Raw genomic sequence first — 24,886 nt, forward strand, 5'->3', positions numbered from 1 at the left:
TGTACAGACACATCGCCAGCAGTGCACATGTACAGACACATTGCCAGCAGTGTACATGTACAGACACATCGCCAGCAGTGCACATGTACAGACACATTGCCAGCAGTGTACATGTACAGACACATTGCCAGCAGTGTACATGTACAGACACATCGACAGCAGTGTACATGTACAGACACATCGCCAGCAGTGTACATGTACAGACACATTGCCAGCAGTGCACATGCATAGCACATTTCTAGCAGTGATACTTAATCCTAGAAGCATTGTTCCTTTCACCAGTGGCAGCCCAATCATTTATAACGGAAACCTTTTTTGCCTTAGACTGTACATCTCCCCTGCTTCCTTCATTTTCTCTGTTCATGCCCCAAATTTTTTAGGACCACAGACTTCATGGAAATTTATAACATGGGGGAAAATATACATCTACAGAATACGAAAGCTTTGAAGGAAGTATTGGCATATCTGGTCCAGTGGTTTTTGAGAAGATTTTAAACACCCACTCTACTTCTACTAATTCTTATTCCTTGGAAGAATGTATCATCCAACATTTGTACAAACTCCTTTCCAAAATGATGCTTTGTGTCAGGTTTGGTGGAAATTGGTGCATTGGTTCTTGAGAAGAAGTTAAAAATGCAAAATATTTATGGAAAAATTTCATTCACAGAAGCTCCCCAAAGCATTCAGCTAATACTTAGATCAAGTATTAACTGAAAACATAAATTTTAATTGTCAAGGAAAGAATTTTATCACCTCATCTTGGGTGTACTTCTTAAGTGGTGCATAATCCTGCAGAAGAATGGCCATGTTGAAGTAGCAGGTAGACATTTCCCAGCAGACGGACTCCCAGATATCTGAATAATGGCCGCCATGGATCTGTTCTAGAGCCTTGTTGTAGCAATCTAAGGCCTAAGTGACAAAGACGACGAAACAACATTGACACTGTAAGCTAAAAGAAGGCAGTCCAAAATATTACATTAAATATGGAATTGCAAAGAAGTTTTATTGCATAACATACTTAATTATTTACGGTGATTAAATTTTGAACTTATCAAATGATAAGTGACTTTTAAAATAAAATAAATCACCAAATCAGATGAATGCTGTTTGCATGCTTATGGTCCTAATGATATAGGAAAAGTCCCATGAGTCACTTATAAGGCTTATTTGATTTATTTTGTTGTATGAAGGTAAAACAAATTTCACACTTATATCACCTTACAGGTCATTTTCAGGTCAATTAAAAAATACCCAAGTTTTGCTATGTTTTGTTATGGACTACATTTCATGGTAGATGGATTAATCACTGGCAACATGAGATCATGTTCTATAATACAGTCCCTGAAATGTTCTACTTTCCACTTTTCCGTTTGTTCACTGTGTTTATATACCATTCACACTCCCTTTAGTTTGGCATTCACCGTTCACCAACCGCTCGCGTTCACAAAGTGTTCATCATTCACTGTTCACCAACCGCTCGCGTTCACAGTGTTCATCATTTACTGTTCACCAACCGCTCGCGTTCACAGTGTTCATCATTTACTGTTCACCAACCGCTCGCGTTCACAGTGTTCATCATTCACTGTTCATTCAGCATTCAATCTTTTGTCATTCAGGCCTGGATTTCTCAAACAAGAGGCCCATGGGCCACATTGCTCACCTGAGTCACCTTGGCCCATATTTAAAGATTTTCCTTACATATTCACCTGTAAAAGTTTGATTCCTATTGTGGCCCCAATATTCCCCCCTAAGGGGGGGGCATGATTTTTACAAATTTGAATCTGCACTATGTCAGAAAGTTTTCATGTACATATTATGTATATATAACCTTTTCTGGCCTAGTGGGTTCTTAAGATTTTAAAATATTTTCCATATATATTTGTATGTAAAACTTTGATCCCCTATAGGCCTTTCCGAAAACGTGAGTTATCTCTCTTTGTATTCTTACACTTAGTGTGAATATGACAACTTCCGGGTAGTAACACACTCAGACTGCGCATATATTATAAGAGTTATATATTAGTATGGGTGCTACCAAAATCGAAAACAGTTGAAATCATTTGTACGAGAGTAAGAAAATATTAATGGAAACAAAAACGAATTTCTTGATCGAGTCGGGTGTGATTTTTCGGGGGGGGGGGGGGGGAGGGGGGGGGGGGGGGGGAGGGGGGGGTAAAAATTAAATTGGAAATCACGCAGACATTCATTTGTTTACATATATGTCTCCAATAACGACTGACATAATTATTTTGTATGAAATCAGAACAGAACTTCTGATTCTCAAGAAATGATGGCAACTCATCAACTCAAAGCTCGGGTTTTTACGAGGATCGACACGTGCAAAGATCTTGCATAACATGCCCCCCCCCCCTTCTTTCCAAAATAAAAAAAAATCAATTAGGAAATCAACACTCTCATTGTTTTATCAGGGCTAAAATTATTCCACCACTACCAATCGACTCTTTCAAAAATAAACCAGATTGCAATGTTTGGGTAACTTTCTCCAAAGTACCTGGACGTGTTCATTCTGTGTGCAAATCATTTGTACACTGCAGCATGAAGCTGGAATTGTTCATATCAACTGATATGTTTAAAATGCAGAAAAATAGGTAATTAAATAAAAAAAAAATTAAATTAATTTTGTTCAATATTGCTCGATTGATATAAATCATTTTTCTTAGACCTGTGTGATCCCGGGGTGGGTGAGGGGGGTGCCATATTCTCAAATGTACTCTCTGGGGAAAGGTAAGTTTAACCCCCAATAGAATGCTTTTGACGTCTCTGTATCTTCCCTCTTTTATTCATTTTAGCCCCCTTGAAATGTACTTGGTTATGTATAGGCACGTATCGTGTCATAACAGAAATTGCAATGACAGATTTAGACACACACCCCCTTTTCGCCACGAATTTACAAAATAATTTGAGTAAAACTCCAAATATTTTACCCAAAATTGCTGTATTTACAGGTACATACTCCTGCCGACTATAAATTCAGGGCGTTCAATATTATAAGTTATTTTATTTGTAAAACGTTGCATGTGTAAATATCAGTTTAAAGATGGTTTGTGACGACGAATTTATTTATGGTTATAATACTTGTATTTGAAACTGTATAAAATTTGTGGGCAGACAGCTGGGAATCTGTCAGTGGCCTCTCACTTACAAGTACAGGCTGGGATAAATTTTCCTCGCCAATCAGAGAGATGGACATTTTCAAAATCCAGATGTGTCAGTCCGACATACCTAGACGTTCATCGTGGCAGAACTTTTATCGCTGAATGTACTACATTGATATTGAACAAGTGACTTCTGATATTCTTTTATAAACCTGACTGTATTAAAACACGCGGGCTAAAGATCCTGAGGAAATGTATGCAATATATGATATATACTAATTTCAGTCATAAAACGTGTGAAATCTTGGAAAATGGGGGGGGGGGGGGGGGGGGGGTAGTTACTGTAAATATTAAAATGCATTTATAACCGATGAGCTGTATAGCTTAAGGAAATAAAGAAACTGAATCTGAATAATCTAACTGCGTCTCGGGACAGGTCCGGCGTAGGAAATTACATCACTTTAACGATAGAGCATTCTATATTGGGGAGGGGGGTGTCCTCCTCTACTTACAACATTAATTTTCTATTATTTTTACATGCAAAGTTGATTATTTTTACGTGTATGAAGTAAACTTATGCATTGGGATTTTTTATTAACGTTAACATATTTGTTGGCGTGATTACTGTAAAATTATACAGCAATATCTTTGCGGCCTTCTTCACTGTTGATAATGACGCTTCTCGAATATACTACCCGGAAGTTTTAAACTACTGTTAAGCAAGCGCACTACATTCCGGATCAAGGAAAGATAACTCATGTTTTCGGATTGGCCTATAGTGGTCCCATCCTACCCCAGGGGGTAATGGTTTTAACAAATTTGAATCTGCACTATATCAGGAAGCTTTCATGCAAATGTAAACTTTTCTGGCTCAGTGGTTCTTGAAGATTTTAAAATATTTTCCCTATATATTCCCATGTAAATCTTTGATCCCCTATTGTGGCCCCATCCTACCCTCAGGGGCCATGGTTTAACAAACTTGAATCTACACTATGGTAGGAATCTTTCATGTAAATATAAGCTTTTCTGGTCCGGTGATTCTTGAGAAGATTTTAAAAGATTTTTTTTTTTATATATTTCTAAGTAAAACTTTGATCTCCTATTATTCCTGCTGGAAATTTCTACTTTTCTGGCCCAGTGGTTCTTGAGAAGAAGATTTTTAAAAAATTTCCCTATATATTTCTATGTAAAACTTCGATTCCCTATTGTGGCCCCAACTTACCCCCGGGGGCCAAGATTTTAACAAACTTCTGTACTATGTAAGGAAGCTTACATGTAAATTTGTACTTTCCTGACGCAGTGATTCTTGGGAAGAAGATTTTTAAAGATTTTACCTATATATTTGCATACAAGTCTTTCATTCCCTATTAGCTTTCATATGAATTTCAGCTCTTCTGACCCAGTGATCCTTGAGAAGAAGATTTTTTACATGACCCCACCATATTTTTGCGATTATCTCCCCTATGAAGGGAAGCAAGGCCCTTCATTTAAACAAACTTCAATCCCTTTTACCCAAGGATGCTTTGTGCCAAGTTTGGTTGAAATTGGCCCAGTGGTTCTGGAGAAGATGAAAATGTGAAAAGTTTATTACAACAACGATGATGACAATCCCAACGAACAAATTTCGACAAGAAAAACTAAAAAGCAAAAAAAGTCCGAGATTACTCAAAATTTTGACTGTACAAATAAAAGTTTGAAATTTTTCGAGAAATCCAGACCAGAATTCCAAAGTGAAAGATGGATCTTTATAACAATGACAAAATCAAAAAGGAACATACGCACGGGCGTGGAAGGAAACATTCATATAACAGATTACATCAGAAGTATGATTTTGAATTGTTCCGTGGTGGATCAGATGGTTTGTGTTTTTATTTAATCTCGCTGATCATTAGTAATGATTTCTATTTCCCCATTGAAATACCTTTACAAAAGAGATCTATCAATATACACATGTATGAGTTCAATGTTTTTGTACACTTCATGTTAGATTGCATATTTAAGGTTGTTTTTCTTCATAGTCTTTAATGGGGGCACTTTTTTCAACAGTGTTTAGATCTATTAACAAATTTTTATATGCAACCTCACCAAACAGAAATACATTTCAATGACAAATGCTACAAGTCTGCAATTTGTGATATAAATTCAAATATAGTGGCAAGGGGCATCTACAAGTACCAACTTTTACAATTCATTCTTACATCATTGACGTAGCTATAGGAGGAGGGGGGGGGGGGGGGGGCATTTTCTGTTGTCTTCACATGCAAAGTTGGTTGTGCCCCCTCCCACAGGAACTATCAAAATGTGCTAACCCTAAAACAGACATGGTAATATACCCCAAGATTTTTTGTAGAAACGTGATAAAATGCAAGTGAATTGTACATGAAATGTCATGAAAAATCATATTACTGATAAACATCACGCATGTCCTTAGAATTACATAAATGTATAAATGTTAAGTCAGAAGGGAATGACTAGGAGCCACTTCTCGACATTTGATGAGATCAATTATGAATAATGATCATTAAAGGTGCTAAAACTTCTTGAATTATCCATGAATTTCTGTTTTGATTTATCGTATGCTGACTATTTTTTTCTCCACGCAAAAACTATTCAACAGCATTTGAATAAACATATATCTTGTAAGAAACATAAATTATGCAACGTGCAGATGTATCATATTTCTCATGACATTGAATGTGTCTTTATTTAATTACTTGTTCTGGGAAGTGTTCATCAAAATGCTATATAGCTTTTAATGTACTCTAGTAATATTGGGAACTACAAAATTTATTGATTGTTTAAATACAAATATCTCTTTTCTTACCTGATCATGAAATAAGTACAATGAAAGGAAAATATCCGAGACATTCCAAATAAATCAGACATCTTACATTCACCTTTTGCTCACTGTTTACTTTGAGCTCGTGTTTGCACTCCATACATCGTTCACCAAATTCTGTTCAGCATTTTACACACCTCTCACTCAAGTGAGAAAGTAGAATGTTTCAGGGACTGTACTAAATATACTTGATTTCAATCAATAGTATAAAAAACAATCTACATTTTTGAAACTATTCCAAGAAAAATTAATTTTATTTTTTATTTGGACGCCAATACCAACTCATCAAGTACATCTGATATGTGTAGCAGTTCAATAAACTATATTCAAATGGCATGCTGTTCAATCTATCAATAACCTGCAGATCAAGACAATTTCTTAATACAGTACTGTTTTGTTTACAATTTAAAACTACAAGAAAATACGATAAACAAAAATTGGCAATACGAAGTCTCAATCAGGACGTGCAGTTTAACCGACACATCACCACATAGATACGGTATAACCACCTAATTACGTACCTGTCGACAGGACACAGGTATAACCGTTTAATAATCAGACTGCGTGATTTATGTTTTCCTTACAATTTACACCTTGCTTAAATTGTCTGAAAAGTTTCCAAAAAATCAATATAAACGTTACAATTTTCATTGTATTTTAACGTTTTATAGTAAAACCTGATTGTCCAGATCCATAACGTAAATTTCTGGCTTATCGATGCAAAATAACGTATAAAAATTTGGTTCCTACTAAAAATCGCCTGAAGTGTTGAGGGTAATGGTGTCCAAATTACCAAGGCCCCACTGTATTAGAATACAGCACTTGATCCAGTATATTACAGTTCTATCATTAAACTTGTGATAAAGTGCACCAATGTGGTACATGTTATGTCCATCCAGTGCTCCCTGAAACACCAGAACAACTGACAACTTGCTTCCAGTCTAGATACCCGTTCTATCATTATCTAAAAATTTACTGCATTGAACTACAGAGGAAGGAGTCCTACACTACACTATACATTAAGTGGTCAGCCAAGATTTATATTTGTGAGTAAGGAGTAATTTATATCTGGTATAGCAAAGTCCATCTTCACAAACCACGTCTACTGTCTCAGTTCATACTATGTCATAGGTAGGTACTCCAGACTCGGTAAACATGGCTATAGTGACTATGAATAAAGTCACAAACAGCACAAATTTGGTTCATTCATAATGAAATGTGTTAGTGCTTCCAAACCTGATTATAATATGTGCGTTCCACTTCGCTGAATTGTGGCTGGTTCTGGAGCATGGTGTTCTGTGTATGTGCCTGAGCGTACACCCTCATCAGCCTGCCTTTGTTTGTGTACAGCAGGGCTGCATTAGCTTTGTCTGATAAACTTTCAAACACAGACACTCCCTCTTCCAGTGCTGATAAGGATGTTTGGCAAAGGGTCTCCATTTTAGGAGTAGGATATAAAGATTCTGTTGAAGAGAAAAACATATACAAATCAAAGTATCAAAACTACAGTGAAACCTGACTATTCTGACATACTGGGAGACAAATTTAAACTACAGTGAAACCTGACTATTCTGACACACTGGGAGACAAATTTAAACTACAGTGAAACCTGACTATTCTGACATACTGGGAGACAAATTTAAACTACAGTGAAACCTGACTATTCTGACACACTGGGAGACAAATTTAAACTACAGTGAAACCTGACTATTCTGACACACTGGGATACAAATTTAAACTACAGTGAAACCTGACTATTCTGACACACTGGGATACAAATTTAAACTACAGTGAAACCTGACTATTCTGACACACTGGGAGACAAAGAACATGACCCACAATATGCCATTTAAAGTATCACTAGCCCAAAGGCCTATGAAATCTATGATAATTTTCTTATTCTGCTTAACTAAGTTTTAATATTCAGCAGCAGTATAAAACAAGATCTGTTCTTAATACACAAATGGCCCTGGAAGTACTCATACTGATGGAAGAGTTTACATAATATGTTACCATAGTTGCCAACTCACCCAATTTCATCAGGTTACACCCGATTTTTCGACCCGTAACCCAATTATTTTTTATGACCCGGCGGGCATAATTGCCAACTCATCCTATTTTGTTGGGTTACACCCATTTTTTCGATCTGTAACCGGATTATATTTTATGACCCTGTAGGTCACACCTTTCATTTAATTTCTGGATTTGGTTTTGTGTTAGTTCCCGTGTGTAATTTCCAGTTCACAACACAAGCTTGGATCTTGGATCTACGTAAACAATCCCGATGGTCCTGTACAGTACAAATTAAGTTATCAAAGCAGGTGTTAACAATTATCTATGAGTGGTTTTGACAAATCAGGGATTGAAGTCATTATGTAAAATAGCTTCCACCAAGAACAGATCCTTATCAGGGCCAGCACACCAACAAAAAGAAAACGATACTTGTGTATCTACTAACAAATTTGGGAAAACAACTTTTCATGGGTAAAAATCAGTTATTGAGGACAGCATGGAGCTTTTTGTCCGTTGTGTAACTCGCACTATTGGGTCTAGAGCTAAAAATGATCTGACAAAACATGCCAAAACACAAAATCATGTAAAAATACTTTAGCACAAAAGTCATTTAATCACTGTCATCATTTTTACCATGATCATCTTCGGATGTTAATATTGTAATGAAAATGCACACTGAATTCAGATCTGAACTACACAATGAAACCTTAAATGCCCTCTTATCATGTAAATTTAATCAAATTGAATCCGTGTCCTGCTTTGAATATTTATTGTACATCTCCATCAATCTTGAAAAATTCAAAATGTGCCACTGTCAGTTACATGTACAATGCTTCTCTTCAATAAATACACAATACACACATTTCTGTTGTAAATATTTTTGAAATATAAACACTTATAACCCTAGTAAATATGTTGTGAATGCTGTACGTTGCACATTATGACCAGATTTTTTGCTTTCCACAGAGGGTCATGACCTTCTTTTTACATGTTGGAAGTTGGCAAAACTTACAAATATTGACCCTCTTAAAGAGAAAACTGGTATCTTAAAACTGAGGCATAAAAAAAAAATACCCAGTAGTTACCATCACTGGTAATGATATTGCCATAAAATTTCAAAAATATGTTAGCACATCCACACATACACCTAATGACGAGTCACTGTCTGTATTTTCTACATATATCACTGCAGATTACTGTAGGAGACTGAAGATGGATGGATAAATTGAGTGGAAACTGAGTAGCTTCTGCCTTTTTGATACGGAGCCCTAAATATACCACAATTATGTAGACCTCTGTGAAAGATTGAAAAAAATCTTCAAAAGGAGGAATAACACACCCGAGTGATATATGGCTGAAAAGTGGAGGATATGTACAATGATATTTTGAAATTGAAAACTTTCAAATTTATTTTTATTTAGACAAAATTGCAGTTTTAGTAGAAAGCAAACTGGGGGGAAAATTTAAATCTCTGCCGGACGTGTTAACAGACTGAGCTACCAATTAAGCTCTGCATGCAATCAAATCTATAAGACGAACTTAAATTGTGCACAGCGTGAACAAAACAACATATATTCACGATTGTTTCATTGTTTTTTAATGTTTTTGTTTAGCAGCTAGCATAATTTTTTCTCCTGACTTCTAGCTGTCTTGTGAATGAAAGTCTATCAATAGTCTGAAAGTGAGTGTTTGTGTAAATAGCAATGAGTCCCCATACCCGCTGGTCAGGCTGGGGTGTATAGGGACGCTTGTAAAAATCCTGAATAAAAATTGAAAAAAAAAGAACATTTCATTAAAAAAGAAAAAAATTTAAGATTCTAATTATATTGTTGATATTCACATTCCAGCTTTAAAAGGAAGTCAGTCATTATATGATGATGCAGTATACCTCCTTTATGCAGACTTATAACGTGTGTGTTTACATGTACAGGAGCAAATTCAAAACAATGTTGTTATTGAATGGGGCAATCCTCCATGTATTAGATGTTTTCCTCACAACTGAACTTCTATTTCTCGATCCATTTGAGGTCTTGTTGTCAACATAACCATTTATAGGTATTTTGTTCATACCGTAATCAGAACAAATATAACAGTTATTTCATCCAGATAAACAACATCTTTTAATTTCGTATCCGATTTTATGAACACCTACAAATGTTTATTATGTTATTAATAAGGACAGTATCCTCTTTCAAGTAACACTCCCTCAAAATTACCGACTTCCTTTCAACACGAATAACAAAATAAGTCATACATTCCTTCTCATTCTAAGCTTAATGCATGAGGCTGGTGATCTAAAGGTTACGAGTTTGAATATTACAAAAGAGTAAATTTTCCCCTGATGACTTTCTACTAATATCATATTTTTTCACTAAAAGTGGTTTATTTGAAAGCTTTCAATTTAAAAATATGAATGTATATATTCCCCAGTTTCCATCCATAAGAGTTTTCTCTGGTATATTATTCATCCTTGAATTAAACAAGATGGATCTCCCCTCTTTCCCAATCTTCAGAATAAAAGCTATTTTCACTGGATGTTGTGCTTTGTCCAGTTCATCTAGTGCAGCACTTGATCAGTTTTAGTTGAACTTCTAAAATGCAGCTCGTATAAAAAAAAAAGATATCCAGTCCATTGATTGTAACCACCAAGAATATTTGTCATTTTAATTGACTTAGGTTGCATAGTTAACATAGAAACAAGATGTGTTCTTGAAACACAAATGCCCCCAAAAAGTGTCTATATTGAGGAAAGACTTTACATAATATATACTATATTACCAAACACTAAATGACTTTTTTGGACCCGCCCTAGAGTCACAACCCTGGGGTTGCGAAATTCACAATTATAATACATCCCTTTCTGCCTTTTCTCAATATGCATTAAGTTTTTATATAGTATCAACAAAATTAAAGAAGTCTTTCAAACTATAACAACATAAAATTGACTATTTTGGCTCCACCCTGGTACCAAAACCACTATCCCTGGGATCATGAAAGCTACAAGTTTGATTAAGGGCTACCTGTTCATTCTAAATATTTGTGCAGATTCAATTTAGTATAGATACCAATAAAGGAGAAGTAATTTTAAAGAATATTTTGTACATAAACACTTAATATCTATGCAAGGTTTGGCCCCTGGATCCTGGAGTTAGAAACTCTACCCAGAGGATCGTGAAATTTATATATTTGGTAGAGGCCTTCCTGCTCTACATGACAGTGCAATTATTTTTTTTAAAACTGGTCATTTTTTGGCAGTTTTTGCCCTGCCCCTAATCCTCTGGGGGTGCTAAAGTCCTGAAATTTACAATTTACATCCCCCTTATCCTAAAGATGCTTCAGACCAAATTTGAAAAGAATTGGAAGGGTAGTAATCAAGAAGAAACTAAAAGCATTAAATTGTCAATGAACAACGAACGACACACGACAATGGACGCAGACCAATAGCAGTAGGTCACCTGAGTGAGTAAGGTGACCTAATAATGTATCAACCATATTAATGAATTTACAACATTTTAATTAGTTTAAAGTCTCTACTACTTATAGTATAAATGAAACAAAAAGTGAGCAAACTCAAATACCCCACACTCCGACATTGCTTGACAATGCCTCACATAATGAATCGTAATGGGGCAATCAGACGAAATCATAATAATGAAAAAACAAAATTATTTTCTTTTTCTAAAAAGAAGAAACGAGTAAACTCGCATACCCCAAGCTCCAACATCGCTTGAGATTGCCTCACATAATGAATTGTAATGCTATGCATTACTGCAATAGCAGTACTGCAAGAACAGGACAGACGGGCTCGAAATTCTAAGTTCAAATGGGGCATAACTCCCAGAAAAATTATTGAATCAGAATTTCCTGGGAATATGCACATCTACACAACGTGTCCTTAATAACTACAAAGTTTCACGAAATTCTGTTGAGCAGTCTCAGAGGAGTTGTGCCTACAAAAAAGGGACTGATGGACGGGTCAAAAACATTATACCCTCCGCAACTTCATTGCATGGGGTATAATAACAAAACAGAAACACACCTTTATGGGTACAAATATTGATGATATACATGTATGTTGTGCTCAGGAGCTGAGGAACCAACTTCCCTAAGCATTACTTGCATATAATATGCAATCTATATCTATAATATAATGATTACAAGACATTGGGGGAGGGGTCTGTAGAACATGAAGATAAATACGACAGCCATTTGCGAAATTACAAGACATAATACCTGCTAATACAATGAATTATGAAACCTAAGTGTGTATTGCGAGGGTATAAGCTATTTTCTTCTGTACTGCAAGTTATTTGAATGTGTATATAGATTGCTATCATTACCTTCAGTATCACTCCAAAACTGAAGGTGTGTGTACAATTGTGTGCAGTTTCAATAATGCTGGGTGAAAACACACATGCAATACAGTCCTGCTTCAAAATCTGAAGATCGGCCTCCAAAGTGCTGGACGTTGGAGGTAATTTCTTGGGGATTTCTTATCAACGTTTCTTTGACATATAAAGCAATAAAAACAATCATTTTTAACCCCTATCTTTACTTTTCAAATGAGTGAGCAGAACTACTGAATCTCCGACTTAAACACCCCAAGTATTTAGTTAGTGAAGCCACCTCAACGACACACATTTTTTAATATGGAGTTGTTGTTCTTGCTGCACAAGGTATCAAAATACATGTACAAAGAGAGGTAACAACTTAATAAAAATGAATCCATGAGCCCGTCGGAAGAGAGAAACACCTAAAAATGACCACCTGAGGAATACAGCAATACCAAAAAGAAATTGCTAGCAGACATTCACTACTCTCCTTATAAAAGCAAGTCAATTCCCTATGAACAAAAGCAGCCTTTCCGCATTATACTGAATGGTAAAAAATTCACTTAGAAGTTTATGGTACTATTCATCAAATCAAAAAACTTCCAAGATATCCGAAGGTTTCATGCAAATATTAAGGTTAAACATATTAAAGGACACAACGCATGTTTCTAAACTTTTTCATTTTATCAGCAAAATTAATTCTTTTCATGCCTAAAACTACTTTAAATGTGTTTTTAGTGAAATATTTTGCGTAGTTCTTGAATTTGAAAGCGATGAAATTCAAATCTTGCGATATGCATATTTACTTTCGCTATTTTAAGCGCCATTATGTGTGACGTCTTATGCACCCTCGGGTTTGAAAACATCTATTAGCTATTCCATAAAAATATTAGATTTAATCGACAAAACACCCATTATCATGTTAACAGTTAGTGAATAACATTGCATTAATGAGTTTTGTGTCGTGTAAGAGTGTACAAGTTGTCAGTAGAAATGATTTAGAGTATTTTCAATTTTTTGATGAAAGGTATGAGAAAAAACACGGGGATAATTTTTTGTTGGAGCAAGAACTTAATCTTTAAAAAAAACACCCAGTCACCTTTTCAAAAACGGCTTGGACAGAGACCCGAAGAAACTGCGAGAAAATGGATATATCTAAGCTAAGCACTGCTATGCCGACAACACATATACATAATTCTGTTCTGGTCTTCAAATTCAATACACACTCGGATCAACTGACCTTCACCTTGTAACAACAAGTGCCCGTAACTTGTGCTCTCAGTTTCTACCAACTGGTAGATTTACAAAAAAATTTAAAGATACAAAATAATTCAACTTTTAATTATAAATAATAGAATATTGCGTTTCCTAACATTAAATTGAATTATAAAATTATTTCTCATTGAACTCGTAACATCTTGATCAGTGCGTCAGTATAACGCCATGCTCCCACTTCCTAACGACGTGAAGATCACAATTCAAATATCATAATAAGATTGCTTTCTTAAAATAAATTTTGATTTCCACTTTAAATTTGATTATTTTTATTGACTTGTGTATGTGTGTGTTTTCTTTTCGTTTTCTCTCTCTCTCCGAATTGCACGCGTGACAGTAGCTAGGCCTAGTTGTCAACAATGTAACGTATCATAATTTGTCTAATGCAACAATAAATAATAATTGCACTGTTTATTTTAGAAAAACATCGCCAATTACAGATGTATAAAGGAATAACATTACCAAATAGAGTGTAGACAGCGACCCATATAAACATTATTTACTCGCAATATTGCCGATTTCATACTCGCTTTCCTCGCTATATTTGGGTATTTTACATCACTATTTGTATGCACTGGTGGCGAAAACATTCAGAACTCGGGGAAATTTGTCAACATCGCTTTAAATGTTGCCCATGTTGAATAAATTAGGCCCTTTTAGCTTATAGTTTTTAAATAATATCTTACACTACTTTCAGTTGATCGAAGAAGGGCTTATTAAATAGGTAAATCAGAGCTTAGATTTAAGTCTGTATTGTGGTTAATTATTGCAATACTTCGGCAAACGAACTATTAGAATTACTATAGGCATAAGGAATACAATATGCATGTAATTTTGTATACTTTGATACACGAGATGTGTCCTTTAAGAAAATGTAGTTGGGACTTCCAACTCACTTTGACATATCCATGGCATTTGAAATATCAATGATGATCGAAGGTCAACTGTACATGTATCTTTAAACTACCACATACCTTCTGTCTGTAGGCAGGACTGGGCTTGGTTCATGTACCACACACCCAGCTCATTCTTAATGTTGGCAAAGCGCTTCTTTAGGGAAGTCACCAATCCCCCTTTGCAGTTGTCCCCCGATGATTTCAGTGCTCTCAGCCCCTCCTGGTAGCACTGACAACACTGGTTCAAACAGCCATCAATATCCCCAATCTTCGGCTCAAATACCCATTCATACTCTGTAACAGAGATGACAGATAAAGAAGGACAACTCTTATTTATAATCTGTACTACAGTTTGAAAATCTCTACCCAGAGTAATTGATCCTTACGTTTTAGATCAATATAAATATATATAACCTCCGTCAACGTCTTAAAATAAGCAGTGTTATTCCATGTGTAAATAAGATTTTTCATGGTTAATAAATCAAAACGAAGGACTACAATAAATGTAAAAGTCATCTTAAACAAAGAGCCAAAATCAAGTTCAAAGTACAACTTAACAACAGCTGATATTTCTAGTGTCAGACAGATTTCTTATTGTCTATGAAAAGTGTTGCATAAATAGTCTGATATTTCAAGTGCCCTTGTTGTGTAGTACAATAACATATGTACTTGATAGACACATGACCCATACAAAAACTAGACATTCTATTATTAGAATAATGTAGGTCAGAGTTCAATAGTGTTAAATTGATGTTCACTTGCCTTGAAGTATATAGTTATTGCATATACAACATGTGTTTTATGTCTAAAATACTTTCTATCTATTTTAGAAAGACATTTGGAATCATACAAAGTCAATATTTCACATTTACTTTTCAGGGTTCTATGTAATTCATTATACCAGCCATTTTGCCAGTCAAATATAATTTGTTTTCTGCAATTTCATTGGGTAAGACGCTTAATCCTGGCTTATCAGATAAAGCAATTATTTTAAGTATCTCATTGGTTATAGTCAGCCCTATATAAGAAACTGCATCTGACAGGAGAGTAACTTTTTAGGGTCGATCGGCCACAGATGAAGAATAGTAAGCTATCTTCCAGAAGCCCTTCCCCCGACTATACCGTGGGGAATTGTGGGCCATCGACTCGAGGAAGAGGAAATGGACCCATCCACCACCTTCTGGAGGACCTAACCATCCCCGGATTTTCAAGAAGACCTGTCCCCTTTCCCAGGGGATCCGAGGGTTGACCACCATCGTCGCAACAAACCTAGTGTAGCAGGGCCCCTACTGGGCAGTCTGCACTATAAATCTTCACCATCTGACAGAAGATTTACTCACTCTGCAAGGGTTAATAAAGAACAAAGATTTGTGAACCTTTAAGAAATGTTCACTTCTTTTTACTTACTTTAGAGTAGGGTCTTTAACCATGCGGTAAGTAAACATAATGTCATGTTAAGAAATAGATTTTTTCCTACAAATGTAATGTAGTGAAGATATCAAGGTAGAATCAGATATCCCTTTCAGATCTAGTTTTTGTTTTGTTTCTATCTCGGTGTTTATACATTACTTTGAGGTGTATGGAAGCCCATAAGAGCCATATTATGCATTTATTTTTCAGAAGATATTATAGGATTAAACATTATTTTTGAAGAATTTATTGATGTGTAAACTCCGGACATTTTACTCACAAACTGAATAAAAGTGCAAAGCTCTTTTATGCTTAAGTTTGTGAGTAAAATGTCGGAGTTTACACATCGATAAATTCTTCAAAAAGAATGTTTGATTCTTATAATTCCAATTCATTCACTTTATTGACAATTGCAAAAATTTGAATAGTTTCCCCGCACTATGTTATTTGTTTTCAGGCGTGTTTGAATACATCACGATTTCGGATTTATTGATGTGTAAACTCTTGTTCAACTTTATTTTTGTCCAATCAAAACAATTGTAATAAATAACATTGGAATTATTACAATTTAAAATTTATTTTCCTCAGTTCTGGTAAATTTTGAGTAAACTTTACATTCCTCCTGTTGTTATACTTTCTTACATAATTTGTTATCAACTACTCCCAAACCAGGCCTGGAGGTTATAAAACTTTTTTGAGCACGTTTTCATACTCACACTCAACAATGAAGGTTACAAAACTTTTATAAAATCATTCTCATACTAAGAGTACATGCTCAAGATTTTTCAAGTATGTTTCGAAGCTTGCTCAAAGTTGTACTCATTACAAAAGAAACATCGCCGAGTTTGAGTACGGAACAAGTTTTATAACCGTCAGGCCAGATCTACTTTTGTAACAATAAATGTGTAAACTTCACAAGTCTCTTTCACACAAGGTGTTGAACGTAATCTAGGAAACAAAACCAAACCTGTGTACAACACAGACACAATCTGTTCCAAGATTTATGTAGTATAATAAGTCCCTCAGATTCCAATTACTATTGATGGTGTGTTCTTTTTATAAAGACAACAGAACTTATACTTAGGGAGAAGCTAGACTTATTTCAGTCCCAGCATACACTCCTTAGTTACAATAGAAAGATGGTGCACACTTTCAAAACAGGAATGCTCTGGATGTTTAAGTATAAATAGACTAATTTTTTGGCAATAAGCACTCTATAGAATTTCATTGGATTAACTTACTGAGGAATGGATTAACTTATTGAGGAATGGATTAACTTATTGAGGAATGGATTAACTTACTGAGGAATGGATTAACTTATTGAGAAATGGATTAACTTACTGAGGAATGGATTAACTTACTGAGGAATGGATTGGACTGAACAGCTTATTCTCGCATATGAATTCAGCTCAGTGATAAACAAACATCAGACAATGTTTTTGTAAACTTTGATTACTGTAAGTCAGTAATTTTTCATTAAAATATTTTTCTGTAATTAATTAATTATGAATTAATATTTTTATTTTTTGTTCGTGACTAATTTCTGATCATCTTGGATTATTCTGACCCATAACACCATACACCGTCTTGATACATTTTCTTTTACATGCATGACACAGACTGAAGTTGGATGCCTCCAAACAGATTTAAGTTATATCATTAGTCTAACTCACCAAAACTCTCCAACTCCCTGGACACACTCTCGGACAGACTGATCTCATCGTCTGTGTAGTTCGACATTTCTTCCATCACAGACTCTCGGCTTAAGTTCCGGTGAATACAGAGGAGGAGAACATCCCCCGCTAGTCCCAGCATGCCACACAGAAGTTCACCATGTTCTGTGGCTTTCTTAGGAAGGAGAATTTTCATGGCATCTGCAGATAAAAATCTATTAGTCAAACACAAATTAAATTGAAGATGTGAAGTGCAAGTTTCAGTAAACGTATTTTGGACGCATTTAAAAACTAAAAAGCTTAGAATTGAGTTTATAAAAAGAATTTCAGAGTTTCCAATTGATTATGTTTTTTCTTCTAAAAATGAAACTAGATGTACTGGAGTGACAGGAATGCCACGCCCAAGGACCATTAACTCTGCCATACATTATCTGACATTCTCAGAACATATCTATATCCTGAATTTCAATTCAAAATATCCATGACTGACTGAAATAATGAGCAGTAAAAGTGAATTATTTAAAACAAATAGTGCAAGGTGCAAGGTGCCAACAATTAACTGGAACCAAATACAAACTTGATCTGCATATTTCCAGGACGTACTGTATCTATATCCTGAATTTCAATTTCCACGTCTAAAGGGCGTAAATGTGCCAAAGTTTATCTGACCAGAACCATTATGTTATGGTAACTTGACATGTGTATTCTCATGATGTATAAAATATCCCAAATTTCTATTACAAATTCAATGTTCATGTATGGCTGACATAATGAGTACAAACTGAATTGTCTGAAATTTTCTCAGTGCTAGGAGCCAAAAATTATTTGACTGGTACATGTACCAAATATGAACTCGAGCTGCAAGTTTTCAGGATGTACCTATATCCCGACTTTCAGTTTGAAATGTCCATGTATGACTGAGTTAATGAGTGGAAACAATAAACATAATCAGAAGATGCAGAAACAGAGTAAAAACAATATCTTCTCAAACATCAGTTGGGAGACATGATAAAGCAAACTTTGTTTGGGGGACTCGATAATGACCTACAGCGGACATTTGTTCCCTTCTATTTGCCAACACTAACCAAAACACTGCAGTGAAATCTTCAGGAGGCGGAGACTATTTCCGGCCTGACTCTCTGCAGCCACACCTCTTGCTAGCGTATAAAGGGCTACAGCAGCTTTCTTCAGAAGGAGAGCCTTCAAGGTACGGTGCCACGTGACAGAGGTCTCCGCCTCCACCACTGATTGGTCCTTGTCATGAAGGAGCGGTTCTGTGTCGTTGTGAGGTGGGGCTGATTTCTGCAGGGGTTCATAATACAGAGGAATCGCCGTGCTTTTGTTACAGGTGAGCTGTTCCTCCACCTTGCTCTTCTCTTTCCAAACCTGTTTGGTGAAGTCCTTATCAAGGCATAACAAACCCTAAAATTTTAAATGCACCAATATATGAATGTTAACACTAAGAAATCATGATATCACAGATACTTGGATTCACATTAAAATACAGTGCTCCATTGATTATTGCCAACTTTTGTTCAAGATCAATTTTGGCAATACAGCGGGGATGGCAATATAACAAATTCACCATTACAGATGATTTACTGAGCAGTCAAAAGAAATATAATTCTGTACTTGGGATCCATTCTGTATAAATATTTAGATAATCTTTGAGTTTAATTTAGCAATTATGTGTAATTAACCTGAACACCTTGTCCAGACTTGTCACATTTCACAGCACTGCTTTCAAAGTTTCAAAAAACTGACATGCAAGGGTAAAGTTGGTACAACATACTTATCAGATTGTTTTAATTAAAAGAATATGTTACAGGTTTATAAACTCGTACCTCTTAGGCCTCGTTTCTTGTTGTACAGTAGATGTGAAACCACATTTTACCGCCATTCTAATTAAATTATTGTTACTTCGATCTCGATGTAAATTAAATTCAGATTATGTCTCGCAATCTAAAAACAACAAGATGTGTTTGTGAAACACAAATGTCCCTGATAATGGCCAATTCTGAAGATGGCCAAGGTCACAAGGGCAAATATCTTGGTACCAGTAGAAAGATCTTGTCAAAAGAAATGCTCATGTACAATATGAAAGCTCTAATATTTACCATTTAGAAGTTATGACCAATGTAAAAAAAAAATTAAAGTAGGTCAAATGTCAAGGTGAAAAGGTTCAATACCAACGGAAAGATCTTGTAACAAGGAATACTTGTGTGAAATATCAAAGCTCTATCTCTTACTGTTCAAAAGTTATTAGCAAGGTTAAAAGTTCTCAAAAAGTAGGTCAAACTCCAAGGTCAAGGTCACGGGGTCAAAAATGCTGGTACCCACGGAAAGGTCTTGTCACAAGGAATACTCATGTGAAATATCAAAGCTCTATCACTTACTGTTCAAAAGTTATTAGCAAGGTTAAAGTTTCAGACAGCATTACAAAATGACAGACAGGACAAAAACAATATGCCCCCCGATCTTCAATCTCGGGAGCATAAAAAAGCCAATTATCATCTTAACACCTTGTAAATAACATTGCATCAGGGTAGGGTGTTTAGTACCATTTAAAGGACACATCCTATGTTTTTAAACTTTTTTACTTTTTCAGCAAAATTAATGTTTTCCATGCCTATAAGTATTTTAAATGTGTTTAAAATGAAACATTTAGCATAGTTTTTTAGTGTGAAAGCAATGAAATTTAAATCTTACGATATGCATATTACGATATTTTATGTACCATTATGTGTGACGTCATATGCGACCTCATGCAAGGTTTCGAAACAGCTGTTGGCCATTTCATAAACAGATTTAATGACAAAAAATCCAATTATCATGTTAACGGCTTGTAAATAACATTGTATCAGGGTAGGGTATTTAGTACCATTTAAAGGACACATCCTATGTTTTTAAACTTTTTTACTTTTTCAGCAAAATTAATGTTTTTCATGCCTATAAGTACTTTAAATGTGTTTAAAATGAAACATTTAGCATAGTTTTTTAGTGTGAAAACAATGAAATTTAAATCTTACGATATGCATATTACGATATTTTATGCACCATTATGTGTGACGTCATATGCGACCTCATGCAAAGTTTCAAAACAGCTGTTGGCTATTTCATAAACAGATTTAATGACAAAAAAATCCAATTATCATCTTAACGGCTTGTAAATATCATTGCATCAGGGTGTTTTGTGCCGTCTAATGGTGTACTAGCTGTCAGTAGAAAGGATTTAGACTGAGTTTTTCTCAATTTTTCGAAGGAAGGTATGAGGGGAAAAACGGGGACATTTTTTTTTTGGTCACAAGCACTTTGCCATAAAACAAAAGCTCCGTTCACCTTTGTCCCTGTGCTTTTTCAAAAACCAGTTGGACAGAGACCCAGATAAACTGCGATAAAATGGTTATATTGAAGCTCTAAGCACTGCTAGGCATTTTGTTTTGGTCTTCAATACACACTCGCACTGGCTGACCTTCACTTTGTAACAACATAATTTGTGCTCCTAGTTTCTACCAACTAGTAGATTTACAAAAATTTTAAAAATAAAAGATAGTGAACTTTCAATCATAAATAATGAAATATTGTATTTCCTAACTTTAAATTGAATTATAAAGCTTTCAGGGTTTTTTTAAAAAAATGAACTCGTAACATCAAGTAAAGTATAGCGCCGTGCTCCCACTTCCTAACGACGTGTAGATCACAATTCAAAAATCGTAATAAAAATTAAATTGCTTTATATTAAAATAAATCATTGCGATTTAAACGTTAAATTTGATTATTTTTATTCAAATTTTTTATTTTCAAAATGCACCAAGGACACTAAGTAGGCCTAGTTGTCAACGATGTAACATATCATAATTTGTCTAATCTAAAAATGAGTAATAATTGCACTGTTTATTTGAATGAGGAAAAACAAAACAATGCCAATTACAGATGATTACCAAAATAGTGTTTAGACAGCGACCCATGAAAACATTACAATTTACTCACAATTGCCGATTTCATACTCGCTTTCCTCACTACATTTGGGTATTTACATTGTTCTTCGTATACACTGGTGGCTAAATCATAACATTGAAATAAATGGTGTCCATGGTGAATAAATTAGGCCCTTAAAAGCTGAGTTTTTACAACTACTTAACACTATTTTTACTATCAGTTGATCGAAGAAGGTCGCATATGTCATCACTGTACCATGTGACTACCTAACTAATTAACAAAACTTTTTGAAATTGGGGCCTAGATTTATATCCGTATCATGGCTAATTATCACAATATTTTAAGGAACAAACTATTAGAATTAATTACTATAAGCCTAATAAAGACAAATTGCTTATAATTTTGTATACTTTTGAAACTTATGGCATTGTACTGTTGTAACAAAATACACAGCTTTACACAGATAAGACCACCAATGATCTGAAAGTTTGAACTAATTTAAAATCAAATATTTTTGGTTAAAACAGGTGAAATGATGTATGACATGTCATTTTTTGACTAAATAATGGAAATTTGAAAGTTTTCAATTTCAAAATATTGTTGTACATATCTTCTACTTTTCATCCACATCAAATTTCTCTGGAGCAGCATTCCTCCTTAAAACTGGAGATGCACGCGGGTGACATCACTCACCATAGTAATGTGATGAAAATTTTTCCAATAAAAATTTCTCTGTAAAAATTGAGCCCTTTCCTGTGGCCCTACCCTGTACACAGTCTTATTTTTGCTGAAGTCTTAATTTTTGCAATTTTCAAGTTTGGGACAAATCAATGAATTTACCACAGTGGTGAATCTAAGTCACATCTTCATAAGTAAGGCAGAATGTTGTACCTATGTTCACTAACCAAGCGACTAGTAATTAACTCGTGTATATCTGTTCAAGTTTTCTAACCCTGCTCTATCTGAATCAATACAGAAGTTAAAATAACCTATAGTATGGGAAAGAAAGATGTGCAAATTAGAAAGAACTGAAAACAGATAGTCTTCACAAAACATGAATACAACCAAGAAGAAAATCCAAGCTTTCTACAGAGCTTTCTGGAGTGATTGCTGTTTGTACCTGAGCAGTGTGTTTAACAGCGTCCATACATCTTTGTGTGACATCAGTCACCATAGGTTTGTTCTTGGTCTGGAACTGTTTTCTGTAGCCATTCTGTTTACACAACGTCTTCACGGTCACAGACGTAAATTGCTCTTCTTCCAGGTCCGAGTTATCCGACTGTAAAGGGAGAAAACCATCCGTTAAATTGACATGTCACAATGAACACCTATCACACTATCCGAGGACTGTAAGAGCAATGCGTGGAAATGAAAATGCATATAGACAACATCGCAGCGTAACTGCCATCAAGACTAACACATTTATAATGCTTTACAGATGGACTCTTCTTTACATCTACATCAAAATTTTATCTACACATTCCATGAAAACTATTGTCACTTGGTGTATGATGCTTAAATACTTGACATGATGCATTGTTATTATATCTAGCAAGAGGAGGGTAAGGATATGCGGGTTTCGTTCAAGCTCTTCTCTTTTCATTCTTATTCCCTCACTTTCTATGGTCTGAAGTGGGATGGTCACCAAATACAAGGATGGGTCATATCCAATTTCTTATCATAAAATGCCAAAGAGGAAAAAGGAGGAAGTGACACAGCTACCTTTACTTTGTGGGATTCTCAATTACATGGCACGTATTCTGCAGAGTTCTGTACTAACGTGGGTTGTTGAATGGCCTTGAGTGCTTTAACTAACCTCTTTAGAGTGGGTGCGAGTTTCCAACATCATTAGTTGCTTTATCTGACTGGTATTGTGTGAGTTGCTTTGTCTGACCAATATTGAGCGAGTGTGAGTTTCTCACAACATAAGTTGCTTTAAATGACCTATTTAGAGTGAGTGTGATATCCTATATCATTAGTTACTTTAACTGACCAGTATTGTGTGAAAGTTTCCTATATCTATTGTTGCTTTATCTGACCAGTATTGAGTGCGAGTTTAACTGACCGGTATTGAGTGTGCATTTAACTGACCAGTATTCAGGGCTCGAAATTAGCGAGAGTACATTTGAAAAATAGCGAGTAAAAATAATGGACACTCGAAAATCTTAGCGAGTGGTGATTTACAAACTATGATCGTATCGTATCCGTTTTATACGGTGATGCGCTATTCGCTTCTCTCAAACTTGCACTCTGAATCATACAAACGCTTACATGAACGACCGATTTCAATAACCGTTTTTATCCGGATTTTTCTTTTAATTTTTTTTATAAGAAACTCGGAGTCAAACAAATGCTTTAGAGATCGGACATCGCATATCGACATGTGCCACGAGTCCTGTTCACCTATAGGGGTGATTAAATTGAATAATTCCAAGTATGATGTTTTTGTTATTCATTTATCTATAAAAAATATCGGAATCTATGTTTTACCAAGTCTTCCGGTAGTTATTTTTATCAGAATCATGAGAATGTCATATCTAAATTTATTGTCATATTGAGGTCGGGTTGTAGTGACGTGCATTTCTCACCGCGTCGACGATTATCAAAAAAGTCATAGGACTCGTGATCGTGCTGCTCATATAACCATGAGTCCTGTATTCGCTTTAAAAAATCACTAGTGACAACCCTGATGTGGCATGAAATTGGAAGACTGGATCTAGACATGCGGTAAACAAGTCGTGGATTAGACTGTTAGAGGTGCGATAATCAGGAGACCTTGACATTGCACCATATGACTTACGTAACTTAGTGTCTTGTCCAAACGCTGCCTGTTGACCCACTAGGCTCAGTAATGATGGGGAAAATCATTGATTGAAAAAAAATATACATATAAAAAGAGCACTGCTTCATTATTTTCATTTTAGCTTGTAGGTTTTCATTTTAGCCTGTGGATTTTTTACCCACAGGCTAAAATTAGCCTGTGGTAGAAAAAGTTAATTTCGACCCCTGAGTATTGAGTGTGAGTTTAACTGACCGGTATTGAGTGTGAGTTTATTTGACTGGTTTTGAGTGTGAGTTTAACTTAGGGCTGTTCCAGAAATGATCAAATGGGGGGGTCGGGCGGCAAATGATATTTTTTTGTGTGGGTGGTCGTATTTTTTCATATTTTAATTGGTCCGTGGTGGGATTGTTAATAAAATATTTATTATGGGTAGTGGGTAGTTTCTATTGTTTTATTTTGTGCTACGTGGGTGTTGAGTTTTCAGAATATTTTTATTGTCGCTCTTGTCGTGTTGGTTACAAAACGTCGGAGGGAAAATTGAAAACGTGCTTTTGAAATGCTCCTTTCGAAATCGAAAGTAACATAGAACTATTCGAGTTGTCGCTCTTTGCA

The 24,886-nt window shown here is 35.3% G+C and overlaps 1 protein-coding gene across 2 annotated transcripts in view; it reads right to left on the reverse strand.

Annotated features, from left to right (window-relative positions):
- Positions 1-24,886, reverse strand: part of LOC125659746 (erythroid differentiation-related factor 1-like) — a 50,175-nt gene that overhangs the window by 6,727 nt on the left and 18,562 nt on the right. For both annotated transcript variants that reach the window (XM_048891510.2, XM_048891511.2), the window contains exons 13-18: positions 22,613-22,771; positions 18,639-18,975; positions 17,554-17,754; positions 14,549-14,764; positions 7,192-7,418; positions 754-909 (exon numbers count right to left, since the gene is read on the reverse strand). In XM_048891510.2, the coding sequence (XP_048747467.2) occupies positions 754-909; positions 7,192-7,418; positions 14,549-14,764; positions 17,554-17,754; positions 18,639-18,975; positions 22,613-22,771 (1,296 nt within the window). The remainder of the gene's footprint in view (positions 1-753; positions 910-7,191; positions 7,419-14,548; positions 14,765-17,553; positions 17,755-18,638; positions 18,976-22,612; positions 22,772-24,886) is intronic.

The sequence above is a fragment of the Ostrea edulis genome, chromosome 9 (assembly GCF_947568905.1).
Source record: "Ostrea edulis chromosome 9, xbOstEdul1.1, whole genome shotgun sequence".
In the NCBI taxonomy this organism is placed as follows: domain Eukaryota; kingdom Metazoa; phylum Mollusca; class Bivalvia; order Ostreida; family Ostreidae; genus Ostrea; species Ostrea edulis.